Source organism: Zophobas morio, unplaced genomic scaffold, assembly GCF_036711695.1.
Source record: "Zophobas morio isolate AGI-343-1 ecotype UQ-CSIRO unplaced genomic scaffold, CSIRO_AGI_Zmor_V1 ptg000033l, whole genome shotgun sequence".
NCBI classification, from domain to species: domain Eukaryota; kingdom Metazoa; phylum Arthropoda; class Insecta; order Coleoptera; family Tenebrionidae; genus Zophobas; species Zophobas morio.
Genome location: NW_026972138.1, coordinates 199,098 through 217,070, shown reverse-complemented (window position 1 = coordinate 217,070; position 17,973 = coordinate 199,098). Strand labels below are relative to the sequence as shown.

Here is a 17,973-nt window from a genome sequence, read left to right as displayed (position 1 = left end):
ATGTCACCACCCAATTTAAAAAGGATCACAAACGCTTCACTTTAAAATTGATTCGTGTACACAATTTACTACACTTTATGCAAATGAATTTTTGGAAAAGACTTAAAAATAGTGTAATAACAATAACATTTTGTAACTAGTTGATCTTAGAAACCACACAGTCTATTATAATAAACAATTAATTAAGCGCCCTATAACAGAGATGCCGTGTAGAAATTTAGATGTGGCCCGCTTCTCTGATTACGATTTTACGTTTTATTAATTTCTTTTTTATGATGGCTGTAAATGGTTGTAAAATTCAACGTTATTAGAAAACGCTAATATATGTACATTTAATTTTTTTTACAAAAAAAATAAACTGTAAACAATGGTCCTATGAAAACGTGAACAACGCTTTTTAAAATGTCTCTGTGAAAATTACACTTAACTGCAATAATTACACCGGAAGATCAGCCTTAAATCATCAAAACCAATGCAACTAAACTGCCAAATTTCAAATATTTCACATTAAAGTCACTAGACAACCAAAGTACCGCAGTTCAATGTCCCAGTGTGTAAGAAAGAGAAGTACTTTGCGTTGCGCGCCCTCATACGGTCACAAGACAAACGACCACCCATGAAAATGGGTCAGTAAAAATACCGAGTTGTCTCTACTGATTGATATCTATACTGTGGCCACAGGGTGAACTGTGGTGTGAATCTGTCAATTGCAAGTTTACCAATTTACGATTTCCAGTTCCTTCTTCCTGCTGCTAGTTACAAACTAAAAACTAATTCCTTCTTGTTATACCGCCAAAATTTGACATCTAGATTTAGTGGAATTGGTTTGAACTTAATTCACATTATAAGTGCATTTATGTGATCCTTAAAGTTGATAACAGGACGTATATTTCATGGAAGGTTTGTTTGAATAGTTTGTAACGGGAATTTTTTATTTTGTAATTTCTAACCTTCAATAGGAGACCTAGAAGTTTTTTCGCCTCGTAGAGGCACCAGACAACGTAAATTAAGTCAAAAGGCTTCAGAATTCCTTTCTACTCACACTAGAAGAAGTACTATAAACGAAGATAAACGACCAATTATTGTGACAAGTGCCTCAGAATCTGAATCAGATGAGAGTGATAGTAATGACAAACCATTAAGTGAGTGATCCTTATAATATATACATATACATACATATATTTATAAATATAATTTTTATGTAGTCTTACATGAAAATGAACACGTTACTGGTGATAAAATTTTTACATTCCAAGTCCGCAAGAAATGTGAAACCATGATTCAGTTAATGGTTCCTAAAACCCCCCAGACATTTAGAACCAAGTTCAAAAAAGGTTGAATTCTTTTTCGTGCTAATTTAATGTTTTCATTAATAAATTTTAGACATTGCTATGAGAGTCCTAGATGATTCGAGTGAGGCAGATTTTTCAGGTAGTGATAGTGAATATGTTGTTTCTGATAATGAAACAGAGAGTGAGGCCACATCAGGCACCAACAGTGATGGTGCTAATGAACCAACACCAATTAAAAGTAAGACAAACGCCCCAAAGGTTATTTTCAAGCAACAACAAACATCTAAAAGAATAACAAAGAGCTACCGAATAAAAACTGAGGATTATTTTTCAAATCATGCTTCAAAGAAGATCTTGACGTCCAACCATACATTGGATAAATTGGAAACTCCAAGATTATCTCAAGATGAACTACAAAAGTTGTTGGCAAGGATAAAATTGAGTACCCAGCATTCAGCAGCTTCTCAGAGATTAAAAGAACGGAATAGGATTTATTTTGAAAAATGGATGTATTTAATGCATGAAAACATCAACATTTTGTTGTATGGGTTAGGTTCTAAAAAGGACATACTAAATATTTTTCATGAAAAATATTTAAAAAAATTACCAACAATTGTGGTGAATGGTTTTTTTCCTTCTCTGTCAATTAAGGATGTTTTGGATGGCATAATTTTAAATTTGTTAGAATTGAAAGAAACTCCAGCCAATGTTTTTGAAGCATGTGAGCTTGTTGAACGAGAATTTAGCTATATCTCTGACACTCATTTGTATTTGCTTGTTCACAATATAGATCTGATAAGGAATGGTAAAGCCCAGACTGTATTTGCTAGACTTTCTACACTTAGTAATATTCATCTTATTGCAACAATTGAACATATAAATGCCCCATTAAGTAATTTATTGGACAATGTGTTAATAAGTATCTAAAAATAATGTTGTAGTTTGGGATCATTCAAAACTGAGTAAATTTAAATTCACGTGGTGGGATGTTACCACTTTTCAATCATACACCGATGAAACTTTGTTTGAAGGTTCAATGATGGTGCAAAGGACAGGCACTTTAGCATTGTCATCATTAAGGAACGTTTTCTTGTCTTTAACTAGTAATTCCAAAGGTATATATCTTATTCTTGTTAAATATCAAATGGAAAATATCAAAAAACAGTATTATCAAGGTAAGTTTAATCGAGTTTTAAGGAAGCAGCAATTTTATATATACTTTGTTTAGGGTTAGCGTTCAAGGATCTGTATTCATTATGTAGGGAGGCATTTCTGGTAAGTTCAGATCTTGCCCTGAGGGCGCAATTGACTGAATTCGTGGATCATAAAATGGTAAAATATAAACGATCTCCAGATGGTACGGAGTATGTAATAATTCCAATTGCTAATACTGTTCTGCAGCAATTTTTGACGGAACAGACAATTTAACAAAAACGACTATTTTTATAAAAAAAATTGTGCTATACAAATACAAGTTACTTGAGTACGTTTTGATTTATTTAATTTGCAACATTCGTATTTACGATGCGAAGAAATTTGAAACGCATAGCGCCATCTGTCGAAGGTAGTTGCAACGATCGAACAAGATGGTTTCGCAGTCCTAAATTTTATTTCCCATGAAAAAAGGTTTTTCCGTAGTAGTTTTGTGATATAAGTGTACATATGGTTCGCAAAAATGTTATTTAATGACATCTTAACATGTTGCTGGCGTGAAGGTGAATGAAGAATTCGTGAAATATTGGGTATGTATCATATGTTTATTTTTGAAGGTTATCTTTTGTGGTACTGACTCTGGGTACTTCATATTTCCAAACTGAAAATACTTTGCTTGTTTGCTTTAAATTTGGAAATACTCCTCGCGTATACGCCATTATAAATAAGTACGAAAGTAGACCTTGTTTGCTCCAGCGTTTGTAAATAAATCCAAATAAAAACAAATATTGCTTCCTATCTGTTTTATTATCAGAGTGTGAACTTTTCAAGGTTAAATCGTGTTGCGGAGCGCGAGGGTTAGACGTAACTATTTTATTTATTTATTTTTTTTACTTGAGTTTTATTTAAGCCTGTTCGCTTTACTTTGATCAGACATTGTTAAGTAATTCAACAAAATCCGGGTCAGGCCAAGGGCTACATTAATTCAATATATTGACACACTATCCTTACCTGCTTTTCTTCCAAGAATATCGTCGGTTTATGCTCTCTGAGATATAAATTTAAATGAACGAAGATAGCATTCACTTCGGAATAGAAACGTAGAAATACACGATACGTAGATGCTATATTTTTCAGTGTCTTATTCAGCAAAGTATACACAACAGGTTCCCTTCCTTACAGGTCTAGTAATAATTCTTAAGAAATATCTAAGGGTGTAAAGCCACTACTTGCTTTAATCATTTGATGTCGCTTTAAAATTTTAATGCAATAATAAAAAAAAGCAAAAACTGCTCCATATTCAAATAATAAAGGCCGAACTGTGCCAAAAGCGGATGATAAGCAGACAGCATTATCAGCGCGTGAAAAGTATTGATATGATATAATGTAACAAATAATGCAATTATAGAAGTTAACTTTTTGTCATATTTTTCTCATTGTTTAATTATCGGTGTGTGTTATTTTTTTTTCCGGTTGTCTAACTCATAAAGCTTACTTTAAAAGTTGCTGTAATAACAAGTTACACATTAGCATTGGATATCCTTCATTGTGCGAAATGTCATTTCAAAGTACCTACCAACTCTTTAGAATGCTCTATCGTAAAATGTGACTGTTTTTGGACTGTTGCTATTAACGAGAAACTAAATACATACATATGTATAAACTACGATGGATCAGGAAACAAGTTTCCTTATTTCAGTAATTTGTGCAAAATATTTTTTATGCCTCCAACCCCGTATCACTGGTTTGGATGAGTCTTTAACGACGAGAAACCAGAAATTGCCGCACTATTATGTACACTAGTTCGGCAAAAACCTAGGGAGTTTTTATGATTATCGATATCGGTTGATTTTTTTTATAAAAATTCATCTATTTTAAGATGTTGTACACTTTTTAATACGTACGGTACGTCATTTGATGTATTTTACCCTAATCTTTCGTCATTTATTGTAAGTTGCTGATTGTTACCAATAGTGCCTACTTGATCAATTTATTTGTTTATTTGTTAATTTATTTTTGTCCAGAAATCACTGCACCAATTTTTTATTTTGTTATTTTGTCATTTCATTTTTCTAATTTCTAAATGTTTTATTTATTATAATTAGTTTGTTGTGTCATATATGAACTTAACTGTTCGTTGGATAATAAAGTTATTATTATTATTATTTTGTCGCTTATCATTCCGTCACTGACAAGTGGATTCTCTGTGGATGTTTCTGCAAAAAGCAAAGTTTTTTTGTTTTTAATTAGAATCTCCGATTGTTATTGTTGTTGTTCTGTCATTAAAAAAAACACGATGAAGTCTATGCTTTGTCAGAATGACTGACACTTTTAAAAAATAAATTTCGACGTACGTCATATAAATTTTGACATACGTCATCATCCACATTCCAGGCTACGTCAAAATGACAAACATGGCAAATTTGAGGTTATAAGTAAAGCCTCTTTTAGAGCTTATTTCACTGGAATGATAGAAACGCCCAAGATTTTGTGGCCGAAACTGTACACTTTAATTTAGGAATAAATAAAGTAAATAATGTGTCTAATGTAAAAAAATCCTGCAAAGGCGAGAAAAAAATGTTCAGCAATCAGCACCAAGCGAAATTCGGTCGTCGAGCTTTCGGCTATGGAGGGTTTATATACACTTTCATTTTTATTATTATGTACATACTGTTTATATGTTTTATTTATATAAAAATAGACACAAAAAATCTTGTATCGTTCGCCCAGAACAGTTTCATAGATAAAAAACAAAAATTGGTTCTACAAGTTTTATTTTTATGATAACCCGTACTTATTATCTTAAAATGAAAATGACGCTCTCAGAATATAATTTTGGGAATATCTGATAAAACATTTTGTATTTAATCACTACTACTTAATTGGCCCTTCATATATTTTTTAACATTCTGTATAAACATTGTATCTCGAAACATTTTCATTTGTTTACTAAATTTTTGCGATGACATCTTTAACTTGTAGAGGGGATGAATAAATAAATTTTAGTCTTTGGTCTCTAATCAATTAATCATTAAATCAAAGTTAGGGTTTACCAAAATTAAAAAAAATATTGTACTACAATACTTTTCGAGCATAAAATAGAGCGTACTAAGCGTAATTTATGTTAGATCTCAGGCTATGCATGAAAAAGATAAAATACATATAGTCTTCTGATACATAATTATTATTACATATTACTCATATCAATTTATTATTTTATTAAAATGATTAAATGTCTTTGAACTGGACTAAGTTTTTAATTAAGCAAATAGGATGTGGCTTTTTAAAACTTGAGTGTGGAATGTGTAATTAAGATTTCGGAAGTTCATTCCTACTGTATTAAGTTCCAGTAGTAAGGGAAATGTCGAGCGGATCATTTGACATGTTTTTTGAATTTTATAATTGTGTTTTAAAGTATTTAAAAACTGATTTTTTTACCTGTAAAAAATCTTTCAAATTTTGTGTGTTCAAAATTGCTGTTTTAAATGAATACGAGGGTTATTCAACCTTCGGTAAATTCAGCGCTTTTTCAGTTTCCTTCTAATCGTAATCACGACGTAGCTCTTCTCTTTCTTACATTTTCAGAACGTATTAACAGTAGTTCCACTTTCCAATTTTTCAGTTGAGATTACTTCTAGTTTTATCAAATTTCATTATTTATCGCATATTACTAAATCAAATCAGTAAAATATTTCTTGCCTCATTAAGTGAAGGGTCTCTCTGAAGTACCCTGCATAGTCTAAATCAATTATTGTAAGAATCGTCCCCGTTTAATTATGAAACTTGGCCACGCTAGTGAAAGTGGATTTCACAAGAGTCTGGATCGAGTGGGATTAAATTTAGACCAGTGGCCAACAAAGTGTTCAAAACAGAAATACAACATACGAAGATAACTTTCACATTGGAATTTCAGCTTTGTGTAAAAGAAATGAAGCTTTCAATGATAATTTTCCTAAATTATTTTCCAAACTAAAAAATTATTATCGATAGCAAACTAAAATTAGAATCAAATGAAGCGTCAGACGTTGTACATAATATTATTTTCCATAAGGACTAGCACGTTTTCTTAGACTACGAATCTTTGGAAAAAATTACCGCAAAATACTTTTTATTATCACATTTAAAAAATGTATCTAAAGTTATTGAGATAGAGCGTCCTTTGCCTTTGAAACACAATCAATGAACGAAGTCAATTTTTCTTATGTAAATTTGATTCTAGAAATTAATTTTTTTGTATAATAACTCCTCTATGGTAAAATAAAATAGCGGTAAAGAAGCATGCTTATGCTTCTGTTGCAAGATATATTAATTTTGATACATACCCATAATATCTCATACTATAGTAGTATTTGATATATGAGACGTATAGTTCATTAGTTCGTACCTCAAAAAGTTGATGACGTCATGTGATATTGATTGTGCCTTCGAGACTAGGAAGCTCTGTGTAACTAATAAAATAACTATATAGTTTTATACCCTTGTTAAACAAATATGTCAGATGCTAGAGGTGTACAAACTGTGAAAAAAAAGTAAGCAGTTTCATTTGTCATAGGAGGTTACAATACGAAAGTGACCCTTTTTATTTAGTTTGACCCAAAAATATTCTTCTTCGCGGTCTGTGGCACAGCGTTTCCTCGACGACCTCCCTGTCCGAGGTCAATATTTCGTGTCCTCTGCTTATAACTCTCACTAAACTAATTATTGTCTGTTTCGGTTGTAACCTTTTCAAGCAGAGTATATAATCTATACACAGGTTAGTATACGTACAGAAACTTTCAATACCTTGGTGATTAATTATTTGGAGTAGCGTGGATAGAGGGAGGCACTGATACACAGAAAGCATAGATAGAAAGTAAGATTTGTTTAACAAAATTGACCGATGAGATATCGTTGGAACGATTGAATCACTGAACTTCGTTTTATGTCGTTCTTTACATGAAATATAAACTGAATACGTTGATGATATACTTTTTTGGACAGCAAGAGGGGTATATTGTTAAACTAGATGCGAGAATTATTTGATAATATTTTGAGATACCATTATCAATTTCTTATTTGAATTGGGTTGGCATCATTTTTACTTTCCGAACATAAGCTAATTTAAAGTTTTTACAGTGCTTCATTACTCCTAGAATATGAAAAATATATCTGCCGCGTCCGTTTGTCTATCGTCTGTTTGCGATTTTAGTAGGCAGGCAATCTTCAAAAACACTGGACTGATTTTGTGAAATTTAATATGTACTTTAGGATGTCGTATATATAGTAAAACGCCGACCAAAACTTGTCTGATCATCTCCACCAAAAATTGATGACATCATCTTAAAATTTATAGTCGTAAATACTATTTAAATTTTATAAAAACATATATATTTATATACTTGTACTTTATGAATTTATCTTGATTTATTCTAGTCCAGTTTTTTGTAAAAAAATGGTCGAAAGTTGTTTCGAGAGAACTTCCCTCGCTCCTGACGTACAATGAAACATATCCAGCATTTTCGAGTTGAGTTTTTTCTTTACACAATTTTGTGATGACGTCATCAACATTTTTGCAAGGACACGCATATCAACTTGGATTGGTGCAGTGTAATACTAAAAATAACTGTATTGTATTCCCAAAATTCTCTGGAAAAATCGAGTGAGCCGTTTCTGATTTAGTGAATAAAATAAATTGTTCCATTCATTATTTTTTTTGAGCCATCTGTTTAAGCAAATATAAACGAGAAGCAGGCTTCACGAACGTGTTGTGTACAATATTTTTTGCAAGGAATAAATTTTTAAACCGAAAAGATTAACTGTAAGTTATTTATAATTAGGGCTAGGCGGTTGAAATTTATGCGCTGCGTATGGACCCCTACCACGGCAGATCAGTGACTCGCAGCCGATGCTACGCATCCCGAAGAAAATTATGGGAAAACTAATGTTAACTGAACGTCAGTTGGTGATTTTAAAATCCGTATCCACGACATAATAATAATGATAATTTTAATAATTTTCAAGTGTCGGCCTCGCTGAAAATAAAACTATTTCTGTAAATTACCAAAAATAATGCACAATCGGAAAGCGAGCAGCGAGTAAAGCAAGCAGCGAGTAAAGCAAGCCTACACTGGGCGCACTGCAGACGGATAGTGGGGATGAATAAATTTCGACCGGCCAGTTTTATTATAAACAACGACGTTGACGCCGCCGTAAACACTTGGCAATTTGACGTCTTCGGGCTATTTTAAGGTTGCCATTGCAACGGAAAGCAAAAAGCACGTGTGCGCGAAGTTTGACCTCCCGCATCCTAGTGAATGCGCGAAGGTCATCAAAAAAGGTCGCGAGTGCAAAAAATTTATTTACAGCACATTATCAAAAATGTTAATGTTGTTATATTATACATCGGAAGAATGTCACGCCTCAAAACAGATGACTAAAATTATCCACAAGTCTCCATTGAACAAAATGTTTTGAATGTTATTATTATAATTCTTACTTTATCATTATTTGATTGTTACAAAGACGAGCGTAAAAGTAGAGAGTCGGTCGACGGACTCGATTACAATACTTCCTTTGCTTACGCTCAGGAAATAAAAAATCAAAAGATTATCAAGCATGGTAAATCGTCAATCAAAATTTAACTGTTTGTCCCCTTCCAAAAAATTTGGAGGGGTCATTTCAAAATTTTGATAGATAAATGATATCTAAAATGTACAAAATAGTAGGATCTACATTTGTGGTATATGTATCCTAAAAAAATTTTAGTTTGTATGTGTTATAATTTAACATTTTATCTCAAAAATTATGTAATAAACGTCTTTTAAATTTAGACAACATACTAACATTGCTTTAATAGTAATTAACGACACAGTTGATTTTAAAATACTTTAATTGGTACACAACATTGCTGTACGTGGTACATGTTTCGGTACAGCAGATCAGTTTCAGTCAGACTCTAATTAAATTACCAATTAAAATTCTTTACACTTTACCGTACTGTTAATTACTATTTATTAACAAAATCGTGAGGAAGTTGATTTTTGATCCACTTGATATTTTAAAAGAAAATTTGAAATTTTATTGTTAATGTTGTCATGATTGTCACGGTTTTTTGTTAACCGGCTGTTTTTAAGAAGGAGATAAAAACTTCGTTTTCGAATGAAGCTTGTGTAAAAAATATTTATCTGGCGAGATGTAAGGAATTTAAGCGCTGACTCATGGGTTCTTTTTTATGCAAATCCATGCGCACTTTTTAATTGAACCGCCAGTGGGAGGAAACAGCTACTTTCGGGACAAGAGCCCCGCGGAACGCTGAATTATATCTGCGATCACCGGCGTCACCCTCTAAAAGAAAGATACGTGCCCTTAGGTTTTAGTAAATGACTTGGAGTACTAGATAACCACTGAAATATGCTGTACTGATGAGACCGTAAGGACATGAAAACTGCAGTCTACAACTTTTCACCGGTTGTCTAGCCTCCAAGTTAAAAACTCTTTGGAGGTAAAAATGTTTATCTGTTTCAGTGTTTTTATCAATAATTATGAGTTTTATAAAACTTGTTCTACAATAGCGGTTGCACTGTATACAAGTGAAATAGTTATCAGATACGCAAAATCTTTTATTTACATTGCGATTGCCGAAATAAATAAGTACTTAACATTAAACTAGTGTATGCCCTTAATAAGGCATGAGGTGGTTACGGGAATGTTCTGATACAATTACTGAATCTAAATTGTAACAATTTTTATTTGTTAATTGTTTGTTACATTTGAATGAATTATTTTAGACTTCGTTACATCTAATTAGGCGACCGAATTAAAGACATACTTCCAAAAATTACCGGCACAATGTATGATACGTCGTATCTTCCGCACAGTAGAAAGTATTGTTTTTTTAATGTAGCGAACAATATCTCGTACGTTTTCAACATGCAATTTACATTCATTTATTTGTAGAGAGCATTTAATTGAGTAGAATGGCCAACAATCTAAAATTCTCATGAGCGGGTCTTCAATAGAAATTAGGCCATAGATGTGTAACTCGAAGTTTACTGTGACAATTTTTTTTTGTTCAAGAATGATCATCTTTAGACGTTGAATTAAATATTTCGTCATTAAACATACAGATGCCATTGATTTATATCGTTGTAACGTGGGTCTGGTTGTAAGTCCCTGTAAAATACAAAGGAGGTGAATGGGTAATTCTTTACGGACACATTTTTTCTGAGTGAGTTAGTTAGGCAAACATTAATACACATTTGATTGTTGATTCCAATCATGAGGAAATCAAAATTAATTTAAATTATAATCACCCCTAAATTGACAGAATTGGTTTTGCTTGGAAAAGCGAAAGTAGAATTACCCAAGTACAGAGCACTTCGTGGGATTATTTTTTTCATTTCTTATTTTTTAATCACATCTCGCGAATTAAAAAAGGGTCCATCATTGGTGGCATGAGCGGCTCAACCACAATGCAATAATAATTACGTAACGTTATCAAAAAAGCAAATTTTTCGAGAGCTCTGCGCGTATATCTTCGTGTTATTGTTTTGTTGAAGTCAGTTTTTATTTACGAAACCCTGGTTAAATTTTTAAAGGGATTTATTAAATCTCAATGATTACCATTCTGAACTTGTTATGACCAGTCGTTGTCGATTTTCGGAATCGGTTTTTGATGTATGTCATTCGGTTGAATAAATAATTCCATTGTATAGAGTACACCTCCTCCTGTTGATGAAGTTGTGTCGTTTTCCCGCTCCTTGAAATTTAATATGACTGGGTGGCACACACATGCGCAAAATTTACGATCATATTGGTCTGGTTGGGTTTTTTGGATCGAGTGCGGCAGAGCTTTAGGTGGTGCAACGCTGGAAGGACTTGGGTCGTATTGATCGAACCGGAGCTTTATCTCTTCACTAGAGAATTTCAGAATTTCTCTGTCTTTGACGTCGCCGACGACCTTAGTCGACTTCACCCGATTGGTGCTTTTTCCACTGAACTCCGTGAGTGGGGGGACGGTAAAGGACGGATCTCTAATTTGATGTAGTTCCCCACCGAATGCAGAGGGAGGTGGGCTTGTTCGAATTGCTCGGCGCATTGTTTATTTTTACAAAGTAGGGTTAAGTTTGACAGTCGAGTGAAAAACGTGTGCTGCGGTGCTGTGCTTTCTGAGTGAAACAGTGAATAATTTTCCAGTGATTGTTGACTAGATTAAGGATTAACCAATGTCAAAATGGCCTTAGCTAGGTAAGGATTTTTGAAAAGAAAAACAGACTTAATTACTTTAGTGTTATTATTATGATTTTAATTTTCTGCAAAGATTACATATGTGGACTTTGATTTTTTTTTTTAATTTTGTGTTGTATTAGCCTTGTGTTAGTTGGCACATGTGTAACTTCGGCCGGCGCCTCGCGTAGTCAACGTTACCTATTGCAAGTCTGCCCATCACCAGAAACGATATAATAGAGTAACCCACCCATGTTTATGTGTGCCAGTCTATGTAGAGCACGGCTGGTTGCTTCAGTTTAGATATTTTCAATGACCCCAAAATGCCGACTAATATCGCCATGAAACCCCACATTCAAATGCCACGCTTTGGAAAACCGAGCACATCCAAATGCTGCGAAAATCCGGCAGGTCCGGCCCTGCTAGGTGGGGAGAGGGTTCGTTCTTCAGCTGTCGGCTCAAGGGTATTTTCACCATAATATTGTTGGTCTTTTTTGGTCGTTGTGTTGTCCTCGTCTCGTACATTTCATATATTTTTTCTTGTCGACGACCGTTCCAGCTGTATACTTTTGTTCTTCTTCGTGGGGCCATCGGACCCAGGAGGCCTTCAAGGCCTCGGTCATCGTCCGGGAATAGCTCCATGCATCGTACTGTTCTTGTTTCTGCATTACGGTCTGAGTATCTGAGTTATTTATCGCCGAGAATGATATAATTTATGTTTTAATTACGGTATTTGCAGCACCGTTTATTGTAATGAAGTGGTTCGTCTTTATCAAAATTAATTTGGTTTTAATTGTGATATTTTTGTGTGGCTTTGGCTTGCAATTTGCATTTGAGATTCACCATCGTGTAACCTCTGTTGTGAACATTCTTGTTACTAATATCAACACGGAGCGGAAAGAATCGGTAAACAGTAGAGACGAGAAAGTGTTTCGTTATGTAAATTCGAAAATTAATTGAGTAACCTTAAATTATACGATGTTTTTGTTAGCTCTATGTTAATTTAAATGAAATGCTGTTGTATATTGTCCCCACCGCAGTTGGAAGATGTTAGTGATTTTTCAAAACCAATACGAAATTTCTTTTATTTAGGTATAATGAATCTACTAGATTTTTTTTTTAGGTTTCGTTACAACTACAAGAATTCTCAAACTGGATCATTACTAATTAGAAAAGACCGAAAGATGGTTAATTCCGTTAAACAAGCTTTCCGGTAATCGTTATGTACAATTTACCATCGAAAAGTGTGCTGCGGGGCGCAAGTACCCCTTAAAAAATGTTTACAATTTTATCAAACTTTTTTCTTCTCTGTAAGTTAAAATGATCTCATCAACTTTTTGATGAGAACAAATATATTCGTTTCAATATGTATCTAGAGATAACGTAAATCATTATGTTATCTGTGCCTTGTGTTCCGTGAATTAAAAAAATATAAAATCGAGAAGTGTTTTCTAATATAATAATAATGAGTCGCGGTACTTGAAAAAAATTTGTTCAAAATTATTAAGACAGAATTTCCGTCGCCCTTTGGCATAATCGATTAAATAAATCCAATGTCTTCTTAGATAAATTATAAAATTTGATTCTGAGAAGGCTTTTTTTGCTGTAAAACTCCCATGCGTTAAAATAAGGTTAGATTACTGTCAAACTGCAGATAAAGGAGCATGGAATGCTTATATTTCACGCGACATTTTCTTGATAAAAGTTTGTGAGGACTTCACCAGATTTTTAGCAGCGACAAATAAATGACTTTGGGTAGATGGTGTGTAATACTAATAACAACTGTGTTGGCGGAATTTTAGGAAACTGAGATCAGCCGGAACATTTAAAAAAAAAATGTATTTCGACAGGACTTCCCTCGCCACCAAAGTGCAGTGTCACAAATCCCGCTTCGTCGAAAAATTAAAAAAAATAATTTTGCGAATTTGTATTCAATAAAACAAATACAAGAGTATGCTATTTTATAAAATTTATTATAAACACTTGAGATGTCATGACATTGATAGGGAGATTGGGCAAATTTTGGTTAGACTTTTACCATCTACACGATATTCTTAACATATATATCAGATATAATCGGTCCGGTAGTTTTGGAGATTATCTGCCTAATAAAAATCTGAACAGACGGTACACAGACTGAGCTACGAGACCTAATTTTTCATACTCTATGGACCATGAAATGTCGAGAAAACATAAAAGTGGTCAGTCGCCCCCCCATAGACTTGATTACAAGACTTTCATTGCTTACGCTCAGGAAGTAAAAATAAAATTCGCAAAATTAAATTTTATGATTTTTCGAACATAGAACGTGTATTTCCACAACACCAAAAACACAATATATTTGTCGACGCGTTTCGCCAAACACGTTGGCATTATCTATACATGCTTACAATAACTTCAAAACGTCAAAATTTCAAAATATTCAGTTTTGCAATTTTGGAATAATCTATAAAATAAATTGACTCAGTCATTAATTTTTTTTAATCACCCTGTATACATATGCAAATCCAAAAAATATGAGTGGAATGATAAATCACAAGTACAGACTCGTCATATTTTGTACATTTTAGATACGGTTTATTCAGCAAAATTCTGGCGTGACGTCATCAATTTTTTAGGGGGATGATCAGATACATTTCGATCAAAAATTTATCATGCTTATGATAACTTCAAAACATCTCTTAAGATTTCAAAGCATTCGGTTTTATAATTCCTTATTAGATAAATAAAATAAATTCACGCATTCATTAATTTTTTTGAGTCATCTTGTATATGTAAATCCAAAAAATATGAATGGAATGATAAATCACAAGTACAGACGCATCATATTCTGTTCATTTTAGATAAGACTTATTCGGCAAACTTTTGAGCTGTCATCAGTTTTTTGGAGGGGATAAGTAAATATATTTTCATTAAAAATTTATCATGCTTTTAATAACTGTAAACCATCTGCAAGATCTAAAGGCTTTCAGTTTTGCATATTCAAAATTAAATTGCAAAATGTTCTTTTATAATTTTGATTTTTACTTCCCGAGTGTAAGCAAAGGAAGTATTTTTTCCAAAAATCTTAACGTTTCGGGTAAAAACTCAATACGGAGTCGTAAACTACATGTATAGGACTATGTTATATTATACAATTTAAAACCCAGTTACTATCTACAATTTTGAAGTGACATTATCACATTATTGGTGGGGCTAAAACGGGAGACCACTTTTTCGTACTCTTGAGGTCATGCATGATACGTCAAGAAAATATGGAAGTGGTAATTCGTCCGAAAGACTCGATTACTATACTTCCTTAGCTTACGCCGGCTTACGCTAAGTAAGTACACGTAAACGTAAAAAGTAAAATTTCGCAAAATTTGTTGGATTGTACCTCAGGGGCAAGAGAAGCTTTGTCGAAATAACCTTCGACCAATTTTAAAATTATTGCACTTATTGCATAAATAGTTTTCACATTGTAGGTATAGCGGGATTTTACAGTTACTGTACTCGCTGAATTCCGTTTATAAAGCCAAAATAAAGTACGCATAGTCAAAACGTCAATGCCAAACAAGCTATAATTTGTAACGTGAACAAACATTAAATTTGAAATACATAAAGATGATCTTATTTACCGCTACCTAATGTACGAAGGAAATACGAACAAGACAATAATAGTTCAAACATTTTCGCCATGTTCCCGGATTGTTCACTGACGATAAGATCGTTTTAAGTATCTCAAGTATTAATCGTTATTATTGTTATTATCATCGGTTAATACGTTGTAACCTTGGCAATAAATGTATATACCAAAATAAAACCGTGCGGTGCTGTAGAGACCGATATAGTGCTGATTTCATTACATGTGCATATTTCATTCCAATTGATTTTTCGGATGACGCCAGCTGAGTTGTACTTTTCGCTGTTTTCAGCATCTCTGCAAAACTTGGGTCGTTCCTCAGATAAATTTGTCAGGTAATTGATTTTTGCACTTGCTACTTCGCGCTTATTGATCGCAGATAAGGAGGCAACCTCCACTGATATCAAAAATTTCGCAATTACGCGTTAATACGCAAGGCCGTTTTATTTAATCGTTTACAGAGTTATTTCACGTGTTGGCCTTGCGAGCAATTTTAGGAGATATAAATTGCACGTCGAAAAAAGCGAACAAATGAAAATATTTTTTTTGCTAACACTGGCCCAATGTCACATTGATAAACCTTTTATCACCTGGCGAACAACGCTAGCAGAAGCAGTGGGGATAAGTGTTTGTGCTAATATCATATCAATGCGGAAACAACGAGAAAATTCGACACGATTAGAATCTTTTTTCTGTCTACTTGATGTCGGATCGGTGATTTTCTTAGCGTGTTGCCGATGCGTGCCTCCACTGGTCGAAATAACTCGTTGGAGGTAAAGGAGATTTAAAATAATTGGATCCTCGTTAATCTTAACCTTTAGTCTTAATATAGCTCAATTGTGTAATCGATATCGAAATTTTTGCGCTCGGCTGGTAAAAATTATGTAAATGCTGCACGAGGACTGTTCACGATAAGATGATGGCCGGACATGCGTTTTTGCTTAAATTTAAATTTACGTACTTGGTAAATTTTTACATTGTTCGGTGTGAATGTCATCACTATAAAATGATGATTAGATATATCCGTATGAGATGCAAATTACTATTTGAGGTTGACTCTGAAAATTAAAAATTTTAGGTACATCTTGTAGTATTTTAGCGCGTTCAATAAAAAGAGGTATGAACTGAAAACATTGCTCTTTGAAATACAGTTTTTCGATACACATCGACCTGAAATATTTATTTCGAAATAATTTTTACAGGAATTGCTTATACTGGACGAGTAATTATGTATTGAAAAATTATGGAACCACACTCCACACTGTTTTTTTGAATAATTTTTACCCCCTTATTAACGATGCTATTTTAGGGTGGGGGAGGGGATCCTATTAAAATGTTGAAATGGTGAACTGAAACTACTGTTCTGTGTTGGGTGATATTCAGGTTCGTTAATTTGTGTATCATTTTGTAAATCCGAAAATAATTCAAAAAATTCACAATATGTAGGTACCAGATTTTTTAGTAGTAATAGTTTCGTAGTTTCTTTTTATTAAAAAATGTGTTTTTATATTTGCGCCTTATTAAAATACCCGTGTTTTTAATTATATACTTGCAAGGTTTAAGCAAAAAATATATATATTTTTTTTTTCAACAGAATTTTATGATTTACCATTATTGAAACCACAAAACCGATGGCTCGAAATTCGTTAGCATGATAAATAGCCCAGTGGATTTTTTTTGTGTTTAGTTCTTACAAAAACTTGATGACATCTCAAAATATTGCTAAGTAAATCTAAGTACAGAATAGCTTGGATCTATCTATATCTGAGATTTTGTAAATCCATTGTTTTTCCGTACGGAGCGTAAACTAAGAAAATATTCTGATAGGGTCCATCGGACGAATAGCTACTGGCATTGATTAAATACATATAGATAGACCCATGCTATTGTTTGGAGCGAACAGGCCAACGGCCGGCGAACAAGAGATGGCGCACCAACAGTCGGCCGTCAAACGCCGGCGAAAAGCTTGGACACCAATCGCGCGCGTAGATAACCCAAATCACAGCAACAATACTTTTAATAAAGCTACCACTCAACAGAGGGCGACGAAAACAATGTGTAAAAATCTCTCAGTAACCATTTATATAATTTGCAACGTTGCCAGATGAGCCTAGCACAACTTTGCCGTTATTTCTAGTCGATTAGATTTTATTTCGTTTAAAAGTTTCTGGTGAATAAATGGAATTATTATAATGAATAAACAATACAAACAAATTATTACTTGTTATTTTAAATACTTGTTAGTGTTGATGAAAACATAAATGGTAATTAAAGTTATTCTAAATACGGTCCGGTCCGGCAGCTCAAATTTTACAGTACGAGTGATATGTTTCAGGACGAGTAGGTAGCCGAGTCTTTAATTTCGAAACGAGTACTGCGAAAAGAGTTACCGGACGTATGTTGTTATCTATTTTATTTCATACTGTCAACATACTTTTTTATTCGATAAAATTATTATTATTTTGAGAAAAAATCCAAATCGAGTCACTTTTTCTGACATCGTTAGCAACCGCTCTTTGGTAAATGTTTTAATTTGTTTATTCGTGCAAATCAGCATCATATGTTTAAACACATAGTACTTATAACACTTTACAGGACTTATTGTTTTGTATAATCCGACTCGATGGACGAATGTTTTGTGCAATCCGTCTCGAAGGACCAATGTTTGTGCAACTCGGCTCGTCCTACCAGTATTTTTTGTAA

The 17,973-nt window shown here is 33.4% G+C and overlaps 2 protein-coding genes across 3 annotated transcripts in view; both read left to right on the top strand.

The window, feature by feature from the left end:
- The first annotated feature begins 737 nt into the window (after window positions 1-737).
- Window positions 738-2,778, top strand: LOC135139817 (origin recognition complex subunit 2-like). Of its 2 annotated transcripts, XM_064070167.1 has the most exons (7): window positions 738-900; window positions 960-1,142; window positions 1,206-1,334; window positions 1,384-2,013; window positions 2,083-2,184; window positions 2,234-2,467; window positions 2,521-2,778. In XM_064070167.1, the coding sequence occupies exons 1-7, from the start codon at window positions 894-896 to the stop codon at window positions 2,718-2,720; spliced, it is 1,485 nt and encodes a 494-aa protein (XP_063926237.1). In that variant the 5' UTR covers window positions 738-893; the 3' UTR covers window positions 2,721-2,778. The 2 variants fall into 2 exon arrangements, with proteins under 2 accessions (XP_063926237.1, XP_063926236.1); XM_064070166.1 differs by having other exon boundaries at window positions 1,384-2,184.
- Window positions 2,779-11,467: 8,689 nt separating this feature from the next.
- The window catches only part of Rdx (roadkill), a 35,092-nt gene continuing 28,586 nt past the window's right edge, over window positions 11,468-17,973 (top strand). Inside the window, exon 1 of the mRNA XM_064070168.1 lies at window positions 11,468-11,669. Coding sequence (XP_063926238.1) covers window positions 11,656-11,669 — 14 coding nt within the window. The 5' untranslated portion in view covers window positions 11,468-11,655. The remainder of the gene's footprint in view (window positions 11,670-17,973) is intronic.